Raw genomic sequence first — 19,710 nt, 5'->3', positions numbered from 1 at the left:
TTAAGAAAATGTCTAAGAGAAATTAATTTACATTTCAAGGACAATATGTTATTCATATTAAACTTGACAGGAACAAAAAAAGGATGAGAGTGGAGTCAGCAGTGCAATGAATGAACATTTTTTTAATTATTTTTGGCATGTTTGTCTGATTGCTTTAAGTGTAAAGAGACAGAATGGACGAGAGAAAAGTCAACATGATACAAAAACAAACAAGACAGGGAGAGACTGAAAGGTACCCTGATTACATTAAACCTGATTCATGATTAACTCATCAAAAACTGCAAAGAAAGGCTCAATGGGAGTAGCATGTTGCAGATAAGCAACAGCAGCAGAGGACCATTATTGGCTCCTGTGAAGTAAGATGATGATTAACACACAGTGTGATCACCAAAACTGGATAAAGATAAGAAAAAGTGGAAAAACCGAACATGAATAGACCCTTGTTGTTTTCACAACGGTATTCTAATGTAAAGTGTACATAGTATCTTGATGAAGTGCACAATGATAACCATGTCTAGCAGATTAAAAGAAAAAAGAAACATTAATAAACAGCATTAGTGGTAAACATTAAAACCCCTTGCAAGTTGCAGCTGTGCCAGCGATAGCCTATTGTTATTTTGTATGAATGAACAACTTGCGACACACAGATCTGCAGAGAAAACTGTCATGAGTGTAGTATGAACTGATGCAAAACAGCACGCTTATCTCTACAATTTTTCTAAAAGGTAGGTGTTGTGTGTAAAATTTGGTATCACAAAACAAAATAATTTTTTTTCACCATTTAAATAGAACTTAACCGTTGATAGAAAAAATGTTTGGGGGGAAACCGTCAGTCTCCTACTTTTTCTTCAATTTTAAAAAGATGGATTCTTTAGAAAAACAATAACTAGGTTCGCAGCCAAACAAACAAACACAAATATTTTTAAAAATCATTACAGGTAAATAACAATTTGTGGCAAACAGCTTCTGAGTTTAACTTACAGCAAAGTCATACAAATGGTCTTTGAAAAAACCTGAGAGCAGCAAATTTTAGTTATGGCTTCATTTTTAACATTCAGGCATAAAATGTTCAAATTTTGTACTAATTTACTACTATGTAGTCATGTGTAGTCATTAACTGTTTTTGTCCTGACAGGGTTTGATATTTGCTCTTCATGATTTTCCTCTTTTGAAACAATTGGTTTCCATTTCATCTAAAAAACATTACTGAGCCACAGAATATACATTTAATACCATAATAACTTCCACAATGTCTTTTTCTGTAATGTTCAGTTTGTCAAAATGCTCCAATTTCTCAAAAAGATCTGAGCCCAGATTTTTCATAAAGACGAAAAGGAAACCAAAAAGGTTCGGCAACACTTTAATTAATTAGAGATGAGGTATTTTCTGTCTGTTTGTTTGTGTGTAAGGCCAATGTTCAGGTACATACTCGGAGAACATGTAAAACAGCAGTTACACTTGGACACCAAGCATCTCTCTAAAGGAAAAACATGCAGAGCAAATTATGGGAAGCAAAACGAGAAATGTCAGTTAAAAGTTGGTCTACATTCGTCTGAACTTCTTCTGACATGCTTTTGGTTTTGCTTTAACATCTTTTAGATGCAGATGCTTATCACAAATATTACCTGTGCATGTTTTTCATGACAGTACATCATCTATTACAATTATGATAACATCATACCTGATTTAAAAAAAGGACAGCAGCTAGTCATGATCGTCAAACGAACCTTGAGTTGAAATGTTGCTATTTAAAACAGCGTATTCCAATAAAACTGTAAAAGGTCATTATAATGGTTTGGATTTAATTTCAACAAATTGTTATTACACTTAATTATCCTATAAATCTCACTGAATGTGGTTTGCACATTTGCTACTAAATATGCAGTAATAACTCTGTGGAATGACTCCATGTCAGAACAAGCACCCACACTTGAACTGAACCACAGTGATAAAACAGCTGGTTTTATTGAGATTGAACTCACTGTTCATTCTCTCTGCCGTTTCTTTGGAAGACTTTCAGGACATGATTTTTCCAGACTTACCACTCTCACCACTGAGTGTCACTAATACACCGTCTATAGGAAGGAGGACAGCAGACCCCTGGTAATGGGTGCAGTATGGCTGCAGGCTGTGAGAGCGGCGCTACATGTCTGCTGACATATATTATTGCTGATAATGTTTCTCTTATGAGGACAAATGAGGTCCTTTTGTTAGCTGGGGCCTGCTTTATCTGGATTTTTACATTCATTATTCTGGCCAGACCCTTTTATCTTGGCATTTTATTAACTTTACAGCGTGTGATTAAATTGTCAAAAAATAGTGTTTTACCCTTTAAAACCTTTGACTGCATAAACAGTTTCTTACAGTATAAAACTATTTCATTATAGAGCAATTTTCTTAGGCACACATGTAATATTAACGTACATTATTTTGATAATTCCTGATTAAAAAAAAAAAAATTAAAAAAAAAATTGCCAGCATGTTAAATCATTCAAACAGCACTAGAGAGCCAGAGTAACCTCCTACACTGGAGTGAATTTTCAAGTAACACCTTGGAGCCTGTTGATGTGGAGGTATTATTTATTGTCCAATCTCCAAAATGTACCAGAGCTCAATCTTTCGTCCTCACTCTGATTTCACCACTTTTCATTTCCTCCACCCTGCTCAGCCACTGAGGGGGTGCAGGTCTACTCTGACCTTCTCCCCAGTACTCATCATGCCAATAGTGGGGTAGAAGCCTCCTACTGGTAAGGCTACTTCTCTCCGGCCCACCACCTTTCCATTTCGGGTGAAGAACACCTGTTCAAACACAACATGACAGCAAAAAGATTATATAAATGTTTTCACTGAAGCTTCAAGAGTTTTTGTTTCATATTCCTAGACTCTGACAGCAACTCACCATGACCTTCCTCCCATCTAAATCCTCTCCCTCCTCCTCCTCCTCCTCATCTTCATTGTTTGCATACAAGTCATTCTGAACCTCGCTGGGCTTGGGAAACACGTCGAGGTCCCAGTCATCTGTGTCATCTGAAAGAACCCAGACACACAAACACAAAGCAAGACAATTAGAGGCTGCACATAATGGTGCACAGTGCTTTGAAAAACGTGCAAACAATATCCAAGATGTTCACCTCCACCATCAGGGTTAAAGTCACGTGGAAACATGATCCCACAGCCCATAATGTCCCCTTCAAAGCAGCGTGGTCCGAATGCATCCCCGACCCCGCTGCCCTGGAACAACTTTCCATCATCTACAAAGAACAAAGGGGACGGTGATCAGTGCTTTATGTCAAATACATGAGAGACTGTGATACAATTAAAACACAGGTGCAACATGTCATTGCCAACATTTACATAACTGTTTTTCTTCTGGCTCCTTCCAGATGATGGAAGCCAAAGAAACTGCATAGAAATCAATTCTAACCTTTTAAATATTTCATTATCTTTGACATGCCTATCAATAATAATAAAATATTAACTGCTCAGTCCTTTCTACCTTTGCCAGAAACATGAGTGATGATTTGGTGCCATTCACAAGTGATTGTTTGTAACACAACAAATGTGTGTGCCACAAAATCTAAGACAGAAAATTAGACACAATGACACCGCCCATAATGACAGTGGTACTACAGGGATGTGGATTTCATTCGAATACAAAAGTTTACAGAGAAAACACATGGACAGATCATCATGCACCAACACCCACCTGCATGATAAGCTATGGACCCTCTGCTCCAACCTGGATGTCTGTTTTTAGGATAGTCCTGTAAATAAAAAGAGAAAGTATAATCTTAGGACGCATAAGTACATTGAGTTGATTTTCCAGTTAATGAACAAGTTCATGCTCAGCTTGATCCAACTACTGTATGTCTCCATATCATTTATTTCATCGATGTGTTTTGTTTGCTCTTAAAGGTACTTCAACACCGTACGATATAATTTCCAAATGACATAAAGCCCACATCCTGATTCTCTTCTGATTCATCAGCATTAGTTTCTTCCTGTAGAACATTTACATCTAGATTTGGGCATGGAGACATCTCTCTTTTTAGAGGATGGCCAGTCAAGAAGCAAACCAGAATCATCTTTCACTTTCAATGTGATGTGAACTAAATCTCCTTTCCACAACAGCTACAGGGGGGTTTTGAATTGGATTTCACATAATAAAACAGATCTAATTCGAGGAAGTCTAACAGACCATATAAGCCCCTGTAGGCAGAGCACTGATGTGATGATGGCCACAGAAACAGGCAAAAAAAACAAAAAAACAAAAAAACAAAAACGATGTTGGAGGGAGAAAGCATGACGAGATAAAACCGTAGGAACACCTCAGAGTTAAGCGATACAGAGTCTGTAAAGCCTGGTGCGTAAAAAACAGAGACAGCAAGTTTTTAAGTTAAAGCGAAAAAAGAGGAAATGAGGAATGTACCATAAACAATTGACCCTTTCTACATTATAAGTGACCATCGAATAACTCGTAACTGTTAAGAATGCGTTACTCAGAGAAAAAGAGAGAGAAACCTTTGTTTTGATTTTTGTAGCAAGAAGTATTGCTTCCCATCATCAGACTGATGCGTCTTGCAGGAGATGATGGGGGATGGAACAAAACCTCAGGAATGACCGTTTGATGGATTTATAATGCTCCACCAAAACCGCAGACACATTGAGAAAAACAATTCCTGGAAAACAATCAGCGAAATGACAGAGCTCTATCCTCCACGCAGGTCTGACCCGGGGGCGCAACATGCCCGCACACAGTAACTGACGGCGCAGGAGTCAGGAGGAGCTTAACGATGAGGGTGAGTGCAAAAATGATCCACTGCCTCCCACAGACCATCACAGCTGGCAAAACAGCAGTGTGATTAGCACGAGTGGCGCTCGATCAATCAGTGTCCATTAATAGAGTACAGCGAGAACTGAACATCCCTGCAGAAAATAACAATATCAGAACCACACTTCATTTTATATCTGTCATTTTAATGACACAATGAGTGTGTCCTCACAATCACTATGCTGCTTTATTTACATTAAACAATATGCGTGTTCAGTATAATTTCATTTGAGGCCAAAAGCAGCTGGTCATCTCTGATGTATAAACATTCATAAAGTCTTCTCTCAGACCCAACTTATTTCCAAAATATGGATCATCACTTGCTGTCAACATTTAAGATTAATTACTAACCAACTGAGCCAAATTAATTAGGATATTAACCTTAAATTGCTTAGCCTGAGGAACTCCTGCATACCTTCAACCCTTTTCTATTTATTCCCTCTTGTCTAGTGTGACTGTGTGGAAAGAGGAAGTAGAATAAAGCATTAATGGAAAAAACCGAGACAAATAGTACAATCTGATGTTCTCATCTTATCTCATAACTAACTGTGACCTTACTTACTTGCCTGCAGTATTCTAGTTAAGATGGTACATTAGCATGTAACTGGAACAACCTGCTTTCTATGGAAAACCAGATGTGGGGGTAAAATGAGATAATATTTACTCTGTTGTTAGCTTTTCCTCTTTCGGTCATCCATCACTCAGACTGGAAACAGTGAGAGCAGTGAAGGAGAGAGATGACGAGGCGCGAGAGCAAGTTTTCTTAACCTGCAGACCGTTACTTACTGTACTCAGTGTGTACTTACTGTACTCAGAGTGTGTACAGTAAGTACCACAGTGTGTTAACAAGGCTCTTACCCTGCGTGCCAGCCCCAGGGCGATGTAACACTTCTCTCCAGCATCTGTGATCTCCAGTTCATAGTAGTGGAAGCGTGTGTTGAGAGGCCGACGGGCCTGAGCCAAGCCTACATCTACGATGCTCTTCCCTTTCCCCGTGTACTCCAGCAGCTGAGGAAAACACACACACACACACACACACACACACACACACACACACACACACACACACACACACACACACACACACACACACACACACACACACACACACACACACACACACATATACACACACACATACACACACACACACACACACACATACACACACACACACACACACATTAACATAAATTTCCTTGTATGATGGGATATAGAATACCAGGACAATCATTTAAAACAGTGTTGGGTTGTATGCTGCGGAGTCATTTTTGCAATTTTGCTTTAAGTTAACTATGTATGTATGTATAGAAACACATTATTTTATACTTTTAAAATTTGACTGAATAAGTCATTTTAAAGGGTAAAACAAACCAAATGTGTGCTGATATTCATGATTAAAGGCTTTAACCACCTGATTTTAGGTATAATTAAATCTGCATTCATTTTTTTTTAAATTCATAACAAATCAAATGACTTCATGTCTAATGTGAAAGGGATTGCTCAACCTTATACCTTATTTGGTCTGGTATGACCAGTAGACCAGTGGCTTTTGGTGGCTAATGTTAGTGTTTGTTAGCTAACTTTAGGGAAATATTGCTATGTAACGAATGTTACTGAGTCAGTTAGCTGACTTCATGAGTCGTCCCTACTTGTGCTACTGTTTTAGCATTTAACAATAACCCTTTAATTGTCACTTGTGGCTACAGTGGCAGATGTTCAGTAATGTTACATAGGCTTGCTTCAAACAGCTTTGCTGTCCCATATGGAAACCTGAGGTTCTGTCCCATTTCAAAAGTAGCTTCTGTTCCACTAACCTCCATAGTGCATAATGCACTACTTTCACAGTTGTTTCTGAAAAGCTCAAACAGTATGTAGTGTTTAAGGAGGCATCAGTTTCACATTCTGTAATTGATATAACTTGCAAATTCGTTTGAATCCATGCCTTTTTTTAAACTAATGCTTACATTATTTTCTGTCTTTAATTACGTGTATAGACTAATTGAAGCACTACCTTGTTTTAGCCAAGCAGGTGACTGGACCTACTGTATGTTAAGGTGTGTCAGCTGGACTGTGCAAAACCACAGGTGGAGGTTGTTCAAATGATCATAATGACTCAAAAACATCTCATTTCCTCCGAACAGAACACTGCATTTCACTGCTAGTGATAGCATGTCTGCACTGGCATGGCTGCTGCCTCCTTCTCAGGTTGGGACAGACCAGAATCCAACAAGATGAAAGGGCATGTTTTATTCACACGTTACCCTATTAGGGAAGTTAGATGATGAGATGAAAAAATAGGTCGCAACGTCATGCGATTCTTTCTTTCTTGGAAAAATAGGGCAGGATTTGGACTCGTTCTCCCTGCACCACACTGTTTGGGTACTAAAAGCAAAGCTACAGCAACAGGGACAACATAACTGTTTACGACATGCAGCTAAGGAAATCAACACCACCAAAACCGAATCCTTTCCAAAGTGACCTTTCTAAATGTCAGAGCAGTAGATGAACACATGGGCCCATAATATGCCCATCTGAAGATAACTACATAAGTCAAAACAAAAGGCTATTGTATTACATGAGTGTCCAGGCTTTTTTGCCCAACATCTCATTATTAACATAGTTGTCAATTCCTCTATTTTTTTTTTTTTTTTTTTTTTCTTAAGCAGGCTGCATGAGATTTCAAAAACATACCAATAGTGTTTAAACCCAACCACTATGGCCTCAGCATCAATAACAACACGTAAGATACACATATGAACAGGTGCATCCGTATAAACCTACTTCTAATAAATAAACCGCATTTTAAGTCTCAGTCATAACCATTTGCAGACTGATTCATTTCTGAAGAACTTGTGTTCTTAATACAACTCCTTATCTTCCTATCTTTTTCAGTAAGTAAGCACAACTTCAAGAGGTAAACAGCCACTCTGGTGTTGTATCTGCAGCTGACTTCATGTGCAAGAAGGCTGACAGTAAATCACTTACTAATCTGTAAACAGCTGTGCCAGTGTCAGTATATTTGTAGCCAATTTTGGATTTCTTGTGTCTTAATAAACATGAGTGTTTACCACACCTGCATGTCAAGATTTTAAACCTGTGTCCAAAAAATGCCTGACCCAACATGCAATCACGAGTGTCAGCAAATTTAAAAGGAATAACCCTTAAAGGTATTGATTGGACAAATTAAAAAGGAGCAGCAAATGAGGCTTGAGTAGGAAAAGAAGCCCAGCAGCTAGGATGCGTGATAAAAAACTTGAATTTGACACTTTGACTTTTGTTTTTTTCTGCACAACAGCTTTTATATAACACGTGCACTCGTCTAATTGATGAGCTGCAGGAAGATCAGACTGCGGTTTATGGGCCCTGCCTTCTTACAGGACAGGGCCAGATTTGTAGAAATAAAGGGTAAATAAATGTGCGGGTGGCATGCAGGTTACTTGCTCCTGCCTGAGGGCTATTCAGCTGCGATCTCCTCCCATCCTCTTTCAGTTCTGGTTTCGTGTGTATCAGTGCCTGAGTCAGACACAAACACTGCAGCCCTGCCGTCACAGGGAGGGGTGGAGACCCAAACAAATAGAGGGGGAGAGAGAGGTCAATGAACACCTCTGAGAAAAACATTTTTATTTTTGGTTATGTCTTTCTATCTTTATCTTTTTTTTGGTGCTTAGCAACAGATAATATTTACGTCCAGATTTGTTTTATAACCACAATCTAGAACTTTTCCGTGGTGATCTCCAGTATGGATTTTTTCCGATTTTGGATATGACACAGATCCACTAACTCCATATAGAGACATTTTTGTAGGGAAATTCTTTGATAAATTCTTGTTGCGTTTAATCACTTGTGCAGAAAAGTCACAATTTTGGTCAACTGAGAAGTTTGGAGGCAGACTCGGTAAGTGTCTGTATGTGCCAGGTCTTGGACATTTTAGTTAGAATATACAGAGCTAGGGTTGGGTGTAGGGTCAAGGTTCTTCAGAAAGTCTTTGTTAAAAAAGTACTCCCCCATTTTAGCACTGCACTCTCATAACACTGTCAGCCTCACAATGGACAGTTTAAAAAAAGATCAAAATCGATGCAGCAGAACCAGAGATATGGTCTTTTTTATTCCAAGCAGAGATGAGGAGTGGGCTACAGAGGTCTGATAAGCTCACTTCTTTTTAACGCCAAAAGTTTTTTAAATTTCTCAAATTAGCAGCCTGCAGCCCTAACCGACGCTGACTCAAGTGACATCAACTGAGGCAGTTTATCAGATATCGTACAGCTCCACAACAGGCTTTTTACAACTATTTTCACAAATGCAATCCAGCACACAATACAACAACATTTAAATACTGATGTAAATGAGTCCAGAACATCTGGATGTGAATTAACTACTTGAGTGGCAAAAGCAGTCAAACCTCAGACATCAGTTAATTAAACCTTGATGACGTATTGTAGAACAATAATCTGGTGTGTGCAGATTTTCTCTGGTTCATCCACGCACTGATACCAGCCAATCATTACACAACATGATCCTTTATGAGGAAATTTGTTTTACCTTTATTTGCAATAAAAAAAAATTATCTCCCAGTTGTATATATTTCATCTCTCTCTCTCTGCTCCAGGACTTACCGTGCCAGTCACCTTGACGTCATGGAGACGGCCCCAGTCCTCTTCATGACTGTCCACAATCATCTGTCCATCATCATCTTCCATCCCCCACTCAGCGTTCAGGTCCAGCAGAACTTCCTCCCCCAAAGAGTGCATTCCCACAGCAGGGTAGAGGGCTTCAGGAGATGCTGGGATTTCCACGTTGCCCACCTAAGTGCACATTCAGATATGGTATTGTTAGGGCAAAAAAATGTATTACTTGTACTGGCTGAATACATTCTGTGGAAGGTAAAGTAAAACAATGGTAACGGACTACTTACTTCTTTACCATTCTTGGTAAAAAACACTGTCAATTGTCCCTCATCAGAGTCCAGGGATATTCCACAACCAATTCTGTCGCCTCTGCAGCATTTTGGACCAAACTGCTGTCCTACAGTGTTGCCATTATACAGCCTGTGGAAAGACAAATTGGAGAGGTTGAATGGCTAATGAAGGCTCATTATTTTCACAGAAAAACTTCAAAGGACACTCAGAAAGTGCTTCCACTAATAGAAAATGAAAGGGAAAAAAATGACAAATAGTCAGCCGCTCATTGGTGTAGCCTCCCTCTCAAGAAAATTATGCTGTTCTTATGCTACCTCTGTGTACATTATATTTTGACCTGGATTCATATACAATTGAATTGAGTAAAATTTCATTATATTCATAGTAATAACCACTTAAATTCTGGATTTTTAAATAAAAAAAATATATATTTTTGACCATGACCTACGGGTATAAGGTGCATGAACCAAAACGTCCATGATTTGATTCTAGCCAGAGACTTCAGCTGCATGTGATTTCCTGTCATCTCTCTACTGCTCTAATGAAGGCATAGAAAATAATGACCCCAAACTGTATTATATTAGAAACTACTATTGTAACTTGGTGCTATGCCTTTAATATCCAACTTCCCTGTGATGGCGCCAACAGTGTTTGTGTGATATTGGTTCCTTCCAGTTCCCACCACTGTGTGACTTTTATAGGGGAAGGGTTACAATCATTCTGAATTTATTTCACTGAACTCCTCATAAACTGACAAAACTGCTCTGCTCTCGGTTCCTCAGTCTGTGACATGAACAGACTAAGAGCATGAGCAAGTGTTCTGTGTGGACGTATGACACCTACATGAAATGTATAACATTATGTTGTGTCAGATATACAGTACATTTTTCTGCAGCACCTCCATGTCACGTATCCTTACGAACATATTCAGTCTACAGTGAACGTAAATGAAACGATCAGTGACACATACTTGCCGTCATCGGCATGAAAAGCCACAGAATGTGGGAGCCAGCCCGGCTGATGGTCAAGTTTGTAGAGCTGAGGCACCAAACCAACGGCGATCATCCCCCTCACTCCTGTATCGATGATGGTCACCTGCAAAGACCAAAAAGTTTGAACTCCTCTTCCTTTTGAAATAACTTTTCTCTTTTAAAGTCCAAAAACAAAAACTGATTTTCCACAAATTTAAAACGGTTATGTTGCTTAAAGACTATAAGGAGACACTTCTAGGTAAAGTTGGTGACATGGCATTAGCAGACTTGTGCCTCAAAACATAGGCAGAAGCAGTAAATATTAATATTACGTCTAAATAACGTGAGGAGTCATTTTTAAACACCAACCTAGAATTTAAAAGACGGTGTTTTCACATCCAGAGCGCAAGTCATAACACATTATCTGTGGGAGGCTGTTACATTGTGAGAGTGCATAAGCAGAACAAACTTTGTTGAGAGAGGAGGAGGAGGACAGGGGTGAAGACAAGGTGAAGGACACAGACATGTCTTTTTTTAATCAGAGCTGATTTTAGTTTTATTGTGGTGCATGTTGTCATAAAAATGAGTCAGCCACTGTGGTATATTAAATGTTAACATTACTGTTATGCAAAGTATGATATTTATACAGTCTTTATATGTTACATGCTAACATTTGCTGATTAGCATTAAAACACAAAGTATAGAGATGAGGCTCATGGGATTCTTGTCATTAGTGTTGTAGCCATTCAGTCATGAACTATAGGAATGGACAAACATTTTACAGGTGTCAGTAGATCACCAAAGTCAGAGGGATTCATTCCCTGCAAACCGTGAATATCTGTACAAAATTTCATGGCCATTCAACAGTTGTTGAGATGAAAGTGGTGGACTGTAATCTACCTCCTAGTTTTAGAGAGTTTTACAGATCCGATGGTAGGAAAATCATAGAAGAAGAGCAGAAAAGTTTCAAAATGTTTACCTAAGTACTGCACTTTTTGGTTGTTTCTACTCCTTCAGACTCCACCCCAAACTTTTACATGCCATTACATTGTGTTTTAATTTCAGGGTCGGCCCTGCTTCTCTTTTCACTTCATGGAATTTCCAAACCAACTTGAAACTGTAAAGGTTGTTTCACTCTGTACAACACCACATGATAAATCAAAGTGAAAACCCTGAAGCAAAGAGCTGGCCTGCACCATTGTTATCATAACTGAATACTGACCATATGACATCATCCCTGGGGAGCCCTAGATGGACGCACTGCAACCGGAGCATTGCTGTCAAACCCAGGGCAGGCAGAGGAGGAAATTTTTAAGATCTTTCCCATGACCTCAACAGTGGTCTTCTGGGGGGAAAGAGGGGATACGTCCCTTTCTTTTGTGTCAGTGTAAAACATGCAGATGATTTGTAAAATCTAGCGTCAGATTAACAATCAGCATCTACTTATCTGTTTTGTATTAGCTCATAAGCCCATTTACGTAAATTGCTTCCTCCCTCCTCCTACGTGACTCCCACAAAGTGAGTCATGTAGCATGAAGCACACGTAAGTATAAAGGTTGAGAGGGTGAGTTACTGTTTCACTACACATCAGATGTGTGTGTTAGGCAAGTTTGAACATGGCTTCTGAGAAACAGCCACTGTCCTGAGATGTTTGTGCACGTCAGAGTCTAAATTACCAAAAACTGTAAAATAAACAAACCTGCACATGATTTGTAATGAGCTATGACTTATTTGGCTCCGTCAGGGCTGAGATAAAAAAAGCCAAGTCTGTAAAAAAGTACCACTGAAACTTAAATACACTGTATCTGTGTGTACAGCAGCTGTTAATGCAGTGTTATTTTATTTTTTTTTTTTTTTTTGCTGCAATATATATATAGTGCTGAGTGCTGACAGGATCACAGGAGTTTTACTGGCTGCCAGTTGAAGCAGTTTTCAAACGATGGGTCAGAATCTGGGTGCACTGCTCTCAACAGCAAAGTCTCGTACATTTTAGCCCCACAGCAGAAACTAAGACTTGTTGCTGGTCTTTTCCAACAACATCATGTACATGTACTGCACATTTAAGACCTCATGGTGACATTTTTTTTTTTTTTTTTTTTTTTTTTTACAGAGACAGCCATCTGGAAACACAAGCTAAAAAGAAAGCGGTGACGACTGTCTGAAATCAAGGAGCCACTGTTTTAAAAATGACTAAGATTTTCACCGTTTTTACATTGCTTCACTTCTGTATGACGTAGTTCAATATCTGGAGCATGTAGCATGATGATCCTATTGAGTCCCCTTACTGACACTTAGATCATCCTACTTGGTTTCTTTCAAGCTTTGCCTCTGATCCAAAAATATATTGTCTCCACTTGTGCCAAGGTTTTACAATAAAGCTAACTGCAATGTAACATCAAAGGTCAAGAAAAGTTACATAGTTTTATCTGGTAAACCTGCTCAGCATGCAGAGGAATGTCTGCATGCTGATTATTTGTTAATTGCTGTGGTGGGACTTAATTGCTGAGTGTGCTTCTGACTCTGGTGTCAGTGATTTTGGTGGATGCGACTTGAACAAATCAGCACTGACTTCAGCAATTACTGCACGCCCAGTCCAAGCACACAATGTAAAAAGAGCTGCCAAGTAATTCCACAAATCTATTTCCAAGATGAAGGGTCTTTGTTTCTCAGATGTGTGCTGTTCCCGGGAGAAAGCCATGATTTCTTTTCCATTATGATTCAAGGAGATGAAGCGAGCAGTCAGACGCCACGGCCTGCCAAGTCTCCTCTCATCACTGAGAATGAAGGTGGTGTCCTACATCCATAATATACTAACGCAATAAAGTTAGCACTACTTACTTATCTTAATGGTGTACTGTTTTGACAGTTAGTACAAGGAATGAATGCACTTCCCTGTCATCACCTTCTACTCACTGGAAATGAAACCACACATGTGTGACAAAGGAAACCAATCACACTGTGACTTTGGAGCAGTGTCAATTATGCTGCAGAATGTTTTTAGTAAATGCTAATGCTTAATTTTTTAGTTTTCCTAAATGTATCTAGGCTGACCAGTTACTTGAAAACCAGTGTCTGGTAATCCAAACTTTCAAGCCTGGGGAGCAATGCATTCTGGGACAGTAGGTGTCCATCAATATTACACAAAAAAGCTATTTGTTCACACATTCATTTTTTTCAAAATGCTAAAGTTTAGACATGTACAACAGAATATTACACTTATAATAAACCAACAATGTGGGAATAGATGAATCAGCTATATCCTGTGGCACATGAAGGGAGATCCAGCTTATTAGAACTAGAGTTACTAGGCTAGAGTTACAGTTTGGGATTTTGTCCTAATAATAAGATATCTAGGCCAAATTCATGATGCAGAGTCAAGCCGTTAAGCCAGGAAACTTTCATGCGAAATTAGATCAGCAAGTAACTTGTGAAGCTGTAACCTTTGTTTGATTGTTTTTTCTAGAGTCCCTTCTGTGTCAAATTAATAGTCGTGAACCGAGAAGAAATCATCAACTCTTACTTCAAAATAGCGACTTCTTCTCGACAGTGGCCTGGCTGCAACAAAACAGCCAACTTCATCTGAGTTCCCATGATACCTACAAAGACATCCAGGAAGAAGAACAAAAATATTACTGTAATAATCACCTCTGCCAAACACAAGCAAAGCGGGATGCTGATTCAGCAGGGGAAGGAAGGGCTCTAGCATAAAATCAGGGAATGAACCACATGACTAACAGATGTCTCCTGTTTGAACTCTCATGTTGGCATTGCTCATCACCGTTACCTGAGTATGTCTCCGTCTCTCAGCATCCTTTTGAGCCGCTCCTTGTGTCGCACTGCTCGCACCTCACGAATTTCTCGAATTCGCCTCCTCCAGTTCAGAAAGCGATAGTGAAGGTTTATGTCGTCCATGTCTGCAAGTCATTACAATCTAGGACACAGGGAAACAAATCAAAAAGCTTTATGTTACCTTAAAAACAACTAGTCCAACTAACAATTATTAAGACAAAAGACAAATTTTCTAGTGATTGTTCAGGTAACATAATCTAATGTAAAAGAAAATGCATCTCTTAAATTACAGTGCACATGATTCAGTCAACTAAAACTGATTGTGAGTCTGAGCTTCAGTGATGCTTCCACTGTTGACGCACACAACAAGCAGAGTAATTGTGATAAACAACTCTGGAACAATTAAATGTCAGTGCAGTCATAAAAGCTGTAGGCAGAGGGAGAGCAAACATCTTTGACCACAACATGGTTACCACTGTTGCCTGACAACAAGAAGGGCCTGGGTTTGATCCTCAGGCCAAACCCTTTGTGTTTGCGTTTGTGTTTTTCCATTTAAGTTTAATCCCACATTCCACAGACAAGCAAAGGCCTGGACAGTGACTGTACACTGCCAAGAGGCATGAACGTGAGTCCCCTATTTGTGTTCGCCCGGTGATGGTCAGGTAACTCCCTTGGGTGTCTTCCACCCCAATGTAATTTGCAACTGACTCAAGCTTAGACCAGCTCTTCTATTAATGTCGATATGGGAGACACCCAGATTGTGTGGTGTCTGTAACATTTGAAATCAATACACACACACACACACACACACACACAAACACACACACTCAGTGTTGATTATTTTTTAGCTTCTGATTTGCAGCTTCAGATTCTGTACCAACAGGGAAAGTTAAGGAAAACTAAAATGACAAACTACTTAACGCCTCATCACTGGTTAAACCCATTTTCAGATTTATTTTACCGGCCACAACAGCGTGGCTCATATTGTTTTCATCTTGTAAGCCTGTGTGTGTGAGTCAGAATGTGCGTGTAAAAATGAAATAAAGGTTTTCATCACATGTTGTGAGGGATCATGGCTGGTGTGATCCTATCGCAAGATGGTTTCTAGTTTCAAACCTTAGTTCATTTGTGAAAACACAAAAAGAGCTTTTCACTATTTTTTATTGATAAATCAATGAAGGTTTTACAAAACTGAGACAGTCTTTAATCTATGAGTCTAAGGTTAATCAGCTCCAGATTTGATAAGTCTAGGTGTAGTGTTCTTCAATCTAGACCTGGTCTAGATGGGGGATGGAAGAGTTACTTTGACATTCTTTACCATCTTGAGATGGGATCACACCAGCCGCGACACCCATCAGCATGTACTCAGTATTTACTACTACATTATTAGATGAGTACTCAGTATTTATGGCTCGGACAACAACCAGCTTCAAACTCAGCTTCCGTTTTGATGTCAACTACACGCCTGAAAAGTTTTGTGACTGTATGTTGCTCGGTTGTGATGCTATCATGGTGATAGAATCAGACTTATTGACACCTGCCAAAGAACTCAAAACCACCTCTGTGGTAGTTTCCGCTACTGTAGGTGTCTCATGACCACATTTTGCCATGATGACACACGCACACGCTCAAGATGAAAACAATACCAGACACACACTGTCGTAACTGTTAATCAGAAGCAGTGTTTTAAACAGTCTTTAGCTTCTCTGGGTTTCTTTAGACCAGATCTAACAAGTCTAGGTAAAATGGTTTTTGATTTAGACTTGGTCTGATGTGGTCTCGTTTAGAAAACCTCGCTTTCCCCTTAACAACCAAAGCAGAAGGTACCCAGATAGCAACATTTTTCCGGCCAAATAATTGGGCTACATATTAATGTCTTTTGCGGCCTACTATACTCCTCAGTCCTCACCCCGAGTCTGGTCCAGGCACCACATATTTGTCAGACACCACACACAGATAGACTGGCCGACTGGCCGACTGTCAGACGACACCGCCAGATAACAGCCAGGATCAGCCTTGAAGTGACTGCTGTCTGAGTAACTTCAGCATTATGATTATTAGATTATTAGATTAACCAATTAATAATTTAGTCCATAAGATGCCAGAAAGTGGTGAACAATGTCTGTCACAATTTCCTAACACCGAGGTGGTGACATCCAATAGTTTAGCTGCCTAAAAATAATCCAGCTAATCCACAAAATAATCCAGCTAATCCACAAAATTGAGAAACCGGAACTAGAGAAATTGGCATTTTTGTTTGATAAATTACTTAAATAAATAATTAAACAACGATCAGAGTAGATGCTGATTATTTTCTGTCTGTCTGTTTTTTCATCTCTACACTGATGAACTATATTTGCATTGCAGAGTATTTCAATTTCCTGCTGCTTTATACTTCAGCTGCTTCACATTTCAGAGGAAAGTGTCCTTTTCACTCATCTTCATTTGTTTGATAAGATTAATGTTGTTTACCTAATAATATATAATAATAATATTCTGAAATGGGCCATTCCGCATAATAAGCACTGAGTACATAAGTACATAATAAACAGCCTACTTTTAATTATAGTACTTTACTTAATTATATTTTGATGCCAATGCTTACTGTACTTTGACTTCAATAAAATCTTCGAAAGGCATGACTCTTACTTGTAATAGCGTGTTTCTACGATTGTCACCTAAGTACATGTGTAAACTATTATGCTTTTCCTCTGTCAGGTTATGACGTAGCCTGGGTGACTCAGGTAAACGCACCTTTACAGTTTTGTTTTTCCATTCAAACTCATCAGTCAATACAAAAGTATCTTACTGGGTGTTTTTTTTATTTTTTATTTCACAGAATCAAAGTACCCAATGGTACTGGCCCCCGCGTACTGTCACATAGCCTCGAGTAAAATGGGCTAGTTTCGTAGGAAAAAGCCTGAACATGTTGGTTTCTCTTGAAACATGATCAGTGAACGGGATTTATGGCCTCATCTTTGTGGACGATGATACATGAAAGTCACCAGCCCGAAAACGACCGAATAAAACAGTTGAGGATCTAACTGGCAATGTGTTTTGATATCGTAAACAAATAAGCGAACTATCATTATGCTGTTATTTGTTGCGTGTTCACCTCTTCGATTTACCACTTTACGAGCCAACCTTAAACGTAGCATCACATTTCCCAAACTACAGGGAGGACTCGGTGGCCGGCTAGCTGCTTTCAGCGTCTCAGCGTTGTCGCGCTGTGTGGCTAATAAGATCATGTAAACATGAATGTACCTCACATACCCCACTGTTCAAAGCCCCGTTGTCTTATATTGATTCCTTACTGTTTTAAAACTTGTAACCCATCGTCCTCCGGTTTTTCTTCCAATTTTAAGGAGGTGAGCTCTGTCACTTTATGTCCAACCTGCGCTGTCGGAAGTCCCGCCCTCTCGACCAATCACAGCGGAGGAAAATACAGCGAGAGGTCTTTAACCTGTGCAGTGCCGTGCAGTGTCTTAAGTTTCACAGTTGATGTTTTACATTTGCCTTTTTACATATAATTTACATGAGTACACAAGCATCAACCTAAAAACGTCCACACAGAAAGGATTCGTAAATTTAAACTTTTATTAAAGCTTTTTTTTCTTTTAATTTTACACAATAATAAAAATGAACACTGCTGCTTGGGAGTGCCTATCTACTGTCTATTCACTCTGCAATTATTTTTTTTAAAGTAGCTATTGTTTTCTTTTGGAAAAACCTCACGAGCTAGCCTGAAGTTCTGCTTTGAGGGTTTGTCTTAGAAATAGTCTGTGAAAAGCATGAGGAAAAGAAAGACCTGTCACTACCTTGTAGAGCGTCACTGAATCAAAGAGGGGTCGCTTAACCCAACAATTCCTCTGAAACTGATGCCTTTTAAGGCCACCATGCATTTTATATGTATTTATCAGTAACTGACACTAGGGGGGTTTTCTTCTGTAGGCTGTCTCAGTGTCTTCTGTCCCTTCATGTAATCTCAGAGTGACTCCATGATGTTGAGATCGGGACCAGTTAGGGTCCTGTTGCAGGACTCCTTGTCTCCGAAGATAGTTCTTTATGACTCTGGCTGTGTGTTTGTCTCATTGTCATGCTGCAGAATTTATTTAGGATCAATCAGACACCTTGCTGATGGTGTTGTGTGAAGGACAAGACTTTAAACATCTAAAGAGCCTAAAACCTTTGCACAGTACTGTATGTGTCTATAGGCTGCTATGGTAACAACTCAATTATTTTCAATATCAATCAATCTGGCAATTGATCTTACACTAAACAATATCCTAGGGCTTCAGCTGATATCAAAATAGTTGGTAATGTATGGTCAGCAGCTCATCTAGTCTAGTCATCTGGCACCTCATCTTATCTTGTTGATTACTCAAATAATCATTTCAGCTTTAACATTTACTATTATGTAGTAAATTTTGTAGAAATTGAAATAAGAAAAGATTTATTGATTGACAAAAAGAGGTGTGAATGTTTGCTTCCGGTGAAAAATCAAGGTGCCTCATCACACTGATGCAAAAGTATAATGGAATCAGCATTAACAACAAAGGTATAGATAATTGGCAAACTCTGTGGACTGCTTATGAACTTTTACTGTATGTGAGTAATATTAGGCCATGTTTTCAACAACACTGTATCCTCATCAACATTTTCTGAGATGAAGAGGTCAGGTACATCAGGTTTGAGGACAAGCTGCCAGATCTTTGTGATCCTGTTTTCTAATTTAATGCGTTTGTGACTCACACATGGTGGAATTTACAGGGTGGGACTTTTTGCTCATGGCTATTAATGTCTTAGTCATCCAGGCTTGAGTGGCACTCCTTCAGCCTCTCAGTGTCGACCAATTCCTCTGAACCTTTAGCCCTGAAGTTACAGACTTTGTAAATACACTCTGTCAGCAAAGTGTTTGTTTAGTGGTTGCTATATAAAGAAAAGTCATAATGTCAAAAACAAGGGCAAAAAGGTAGAAGTAACTAAATACTTCTACTTTTTTTTTTTTTACCATAGATGCAATATTCTGAGTTAGTTATGAGGCCAACAAGTTTATGCATACCTTTTAAATCAGTGTTTTCTAACTGAATTTGTGGAGAACTACATGAAAGTCATTTTTAGAGTACTATGTTGCTCATTATAAACTGCACAGTACTGCAGCAAAATGACTGATTGTTGAGCTGTTTGCTGTATAAAAACA

At 39.0% G+C, this 19,710-nt stretch overlaps 1 protein-coding gene across 2 annotated transcripts; it reads right to left on the bottom strand.

Moving 5' to 3' along the window:
* Positions 1-102: 102 nt before the first annotated feature.
* On the bottom strand, positions 103-17,930 carry LOC139630875 (SPRY domain-containing protein 3-like). Of its 2 annotated transcripts, none has more exons than XM_071494688.1 (11): positions 17,825-17,930; positions 14,506-14,652; positions 14,242-14,317; positions 10,721-10,845; positions 9,747-9,879; positions 9,448-9,636; positions 5,690-5,839; positions 3,707-3,764; positions 3,132-3,251; positions 2,900-3,027; positions 103-2,799 (listed from the first exon to the last, which is right to left on the bottom strand). In XM_071494688.1, the coding sequence occupies exons 2-11, from the start codon at positions 14,631-14,633 to the stop codon at positions 2,665-2,667; spliced, it is 1,242 nt and encodes a 413-aa protein (XP_071350789.1). In that variant the 5' UTR covers positions 14,634-14,652; positions 17,825-17,930; the 3' UTR covers positions 103-2,664. The 2 variants fall into 2 exon arrangements, with proteins under 2 accessions (XP_071350789.1, XP_071350790.1); XM_071494689.1 differs by having other exon boundaries at positions 17,784-17,900.
* Positions 17,931-19,710: the final 1,780 nt, after the last annotated feature.

This window comes from Trachinotus anak, unplaced genomic scaffold, assembly GCF_046630095.1.
Source record: "Trachinotus anak isolate AG129_WGS33_773 ecotype Australia unplaced genomic scaffold, CSIRO_AGI_Tana_v1 ptg000013l, whole genome shotgun sequence".
NCBI lineage: Eukaryota > Metazoa > Chordata > Actinopteri > Carangiformes > Carangidae > Trachinotus > Trachinotus anak.
This window is presented reverse-complemented; position numbering and strand designations above follow the sequence as displayed.

Excerpts from the sequence above, each read along its gene's own strand:
- LOC139630875 (XM_071494688.1), bottom strand. The coding sequence starts at position 14,633 with ATGGACGACATAAACCTTCACTATCGCTTTCTGAACTGGAGGAGGCGA. Across the intron at positions 3,765-5,689 it reads CCCTGGGGCTGGCACGCAGG|GACTATCCTAAAAACAGACA; the intron begins GTAAGAGCCTTG and ends TTTTATTTACAG. Across the intron at positions 3,028-3,131 it reads CTTTAACCCTGATGGTGGAG|ATGACACAGATGACTGGGAC; the intron begins GTGAACATCTTG and ends GGGTTCTTTCAG.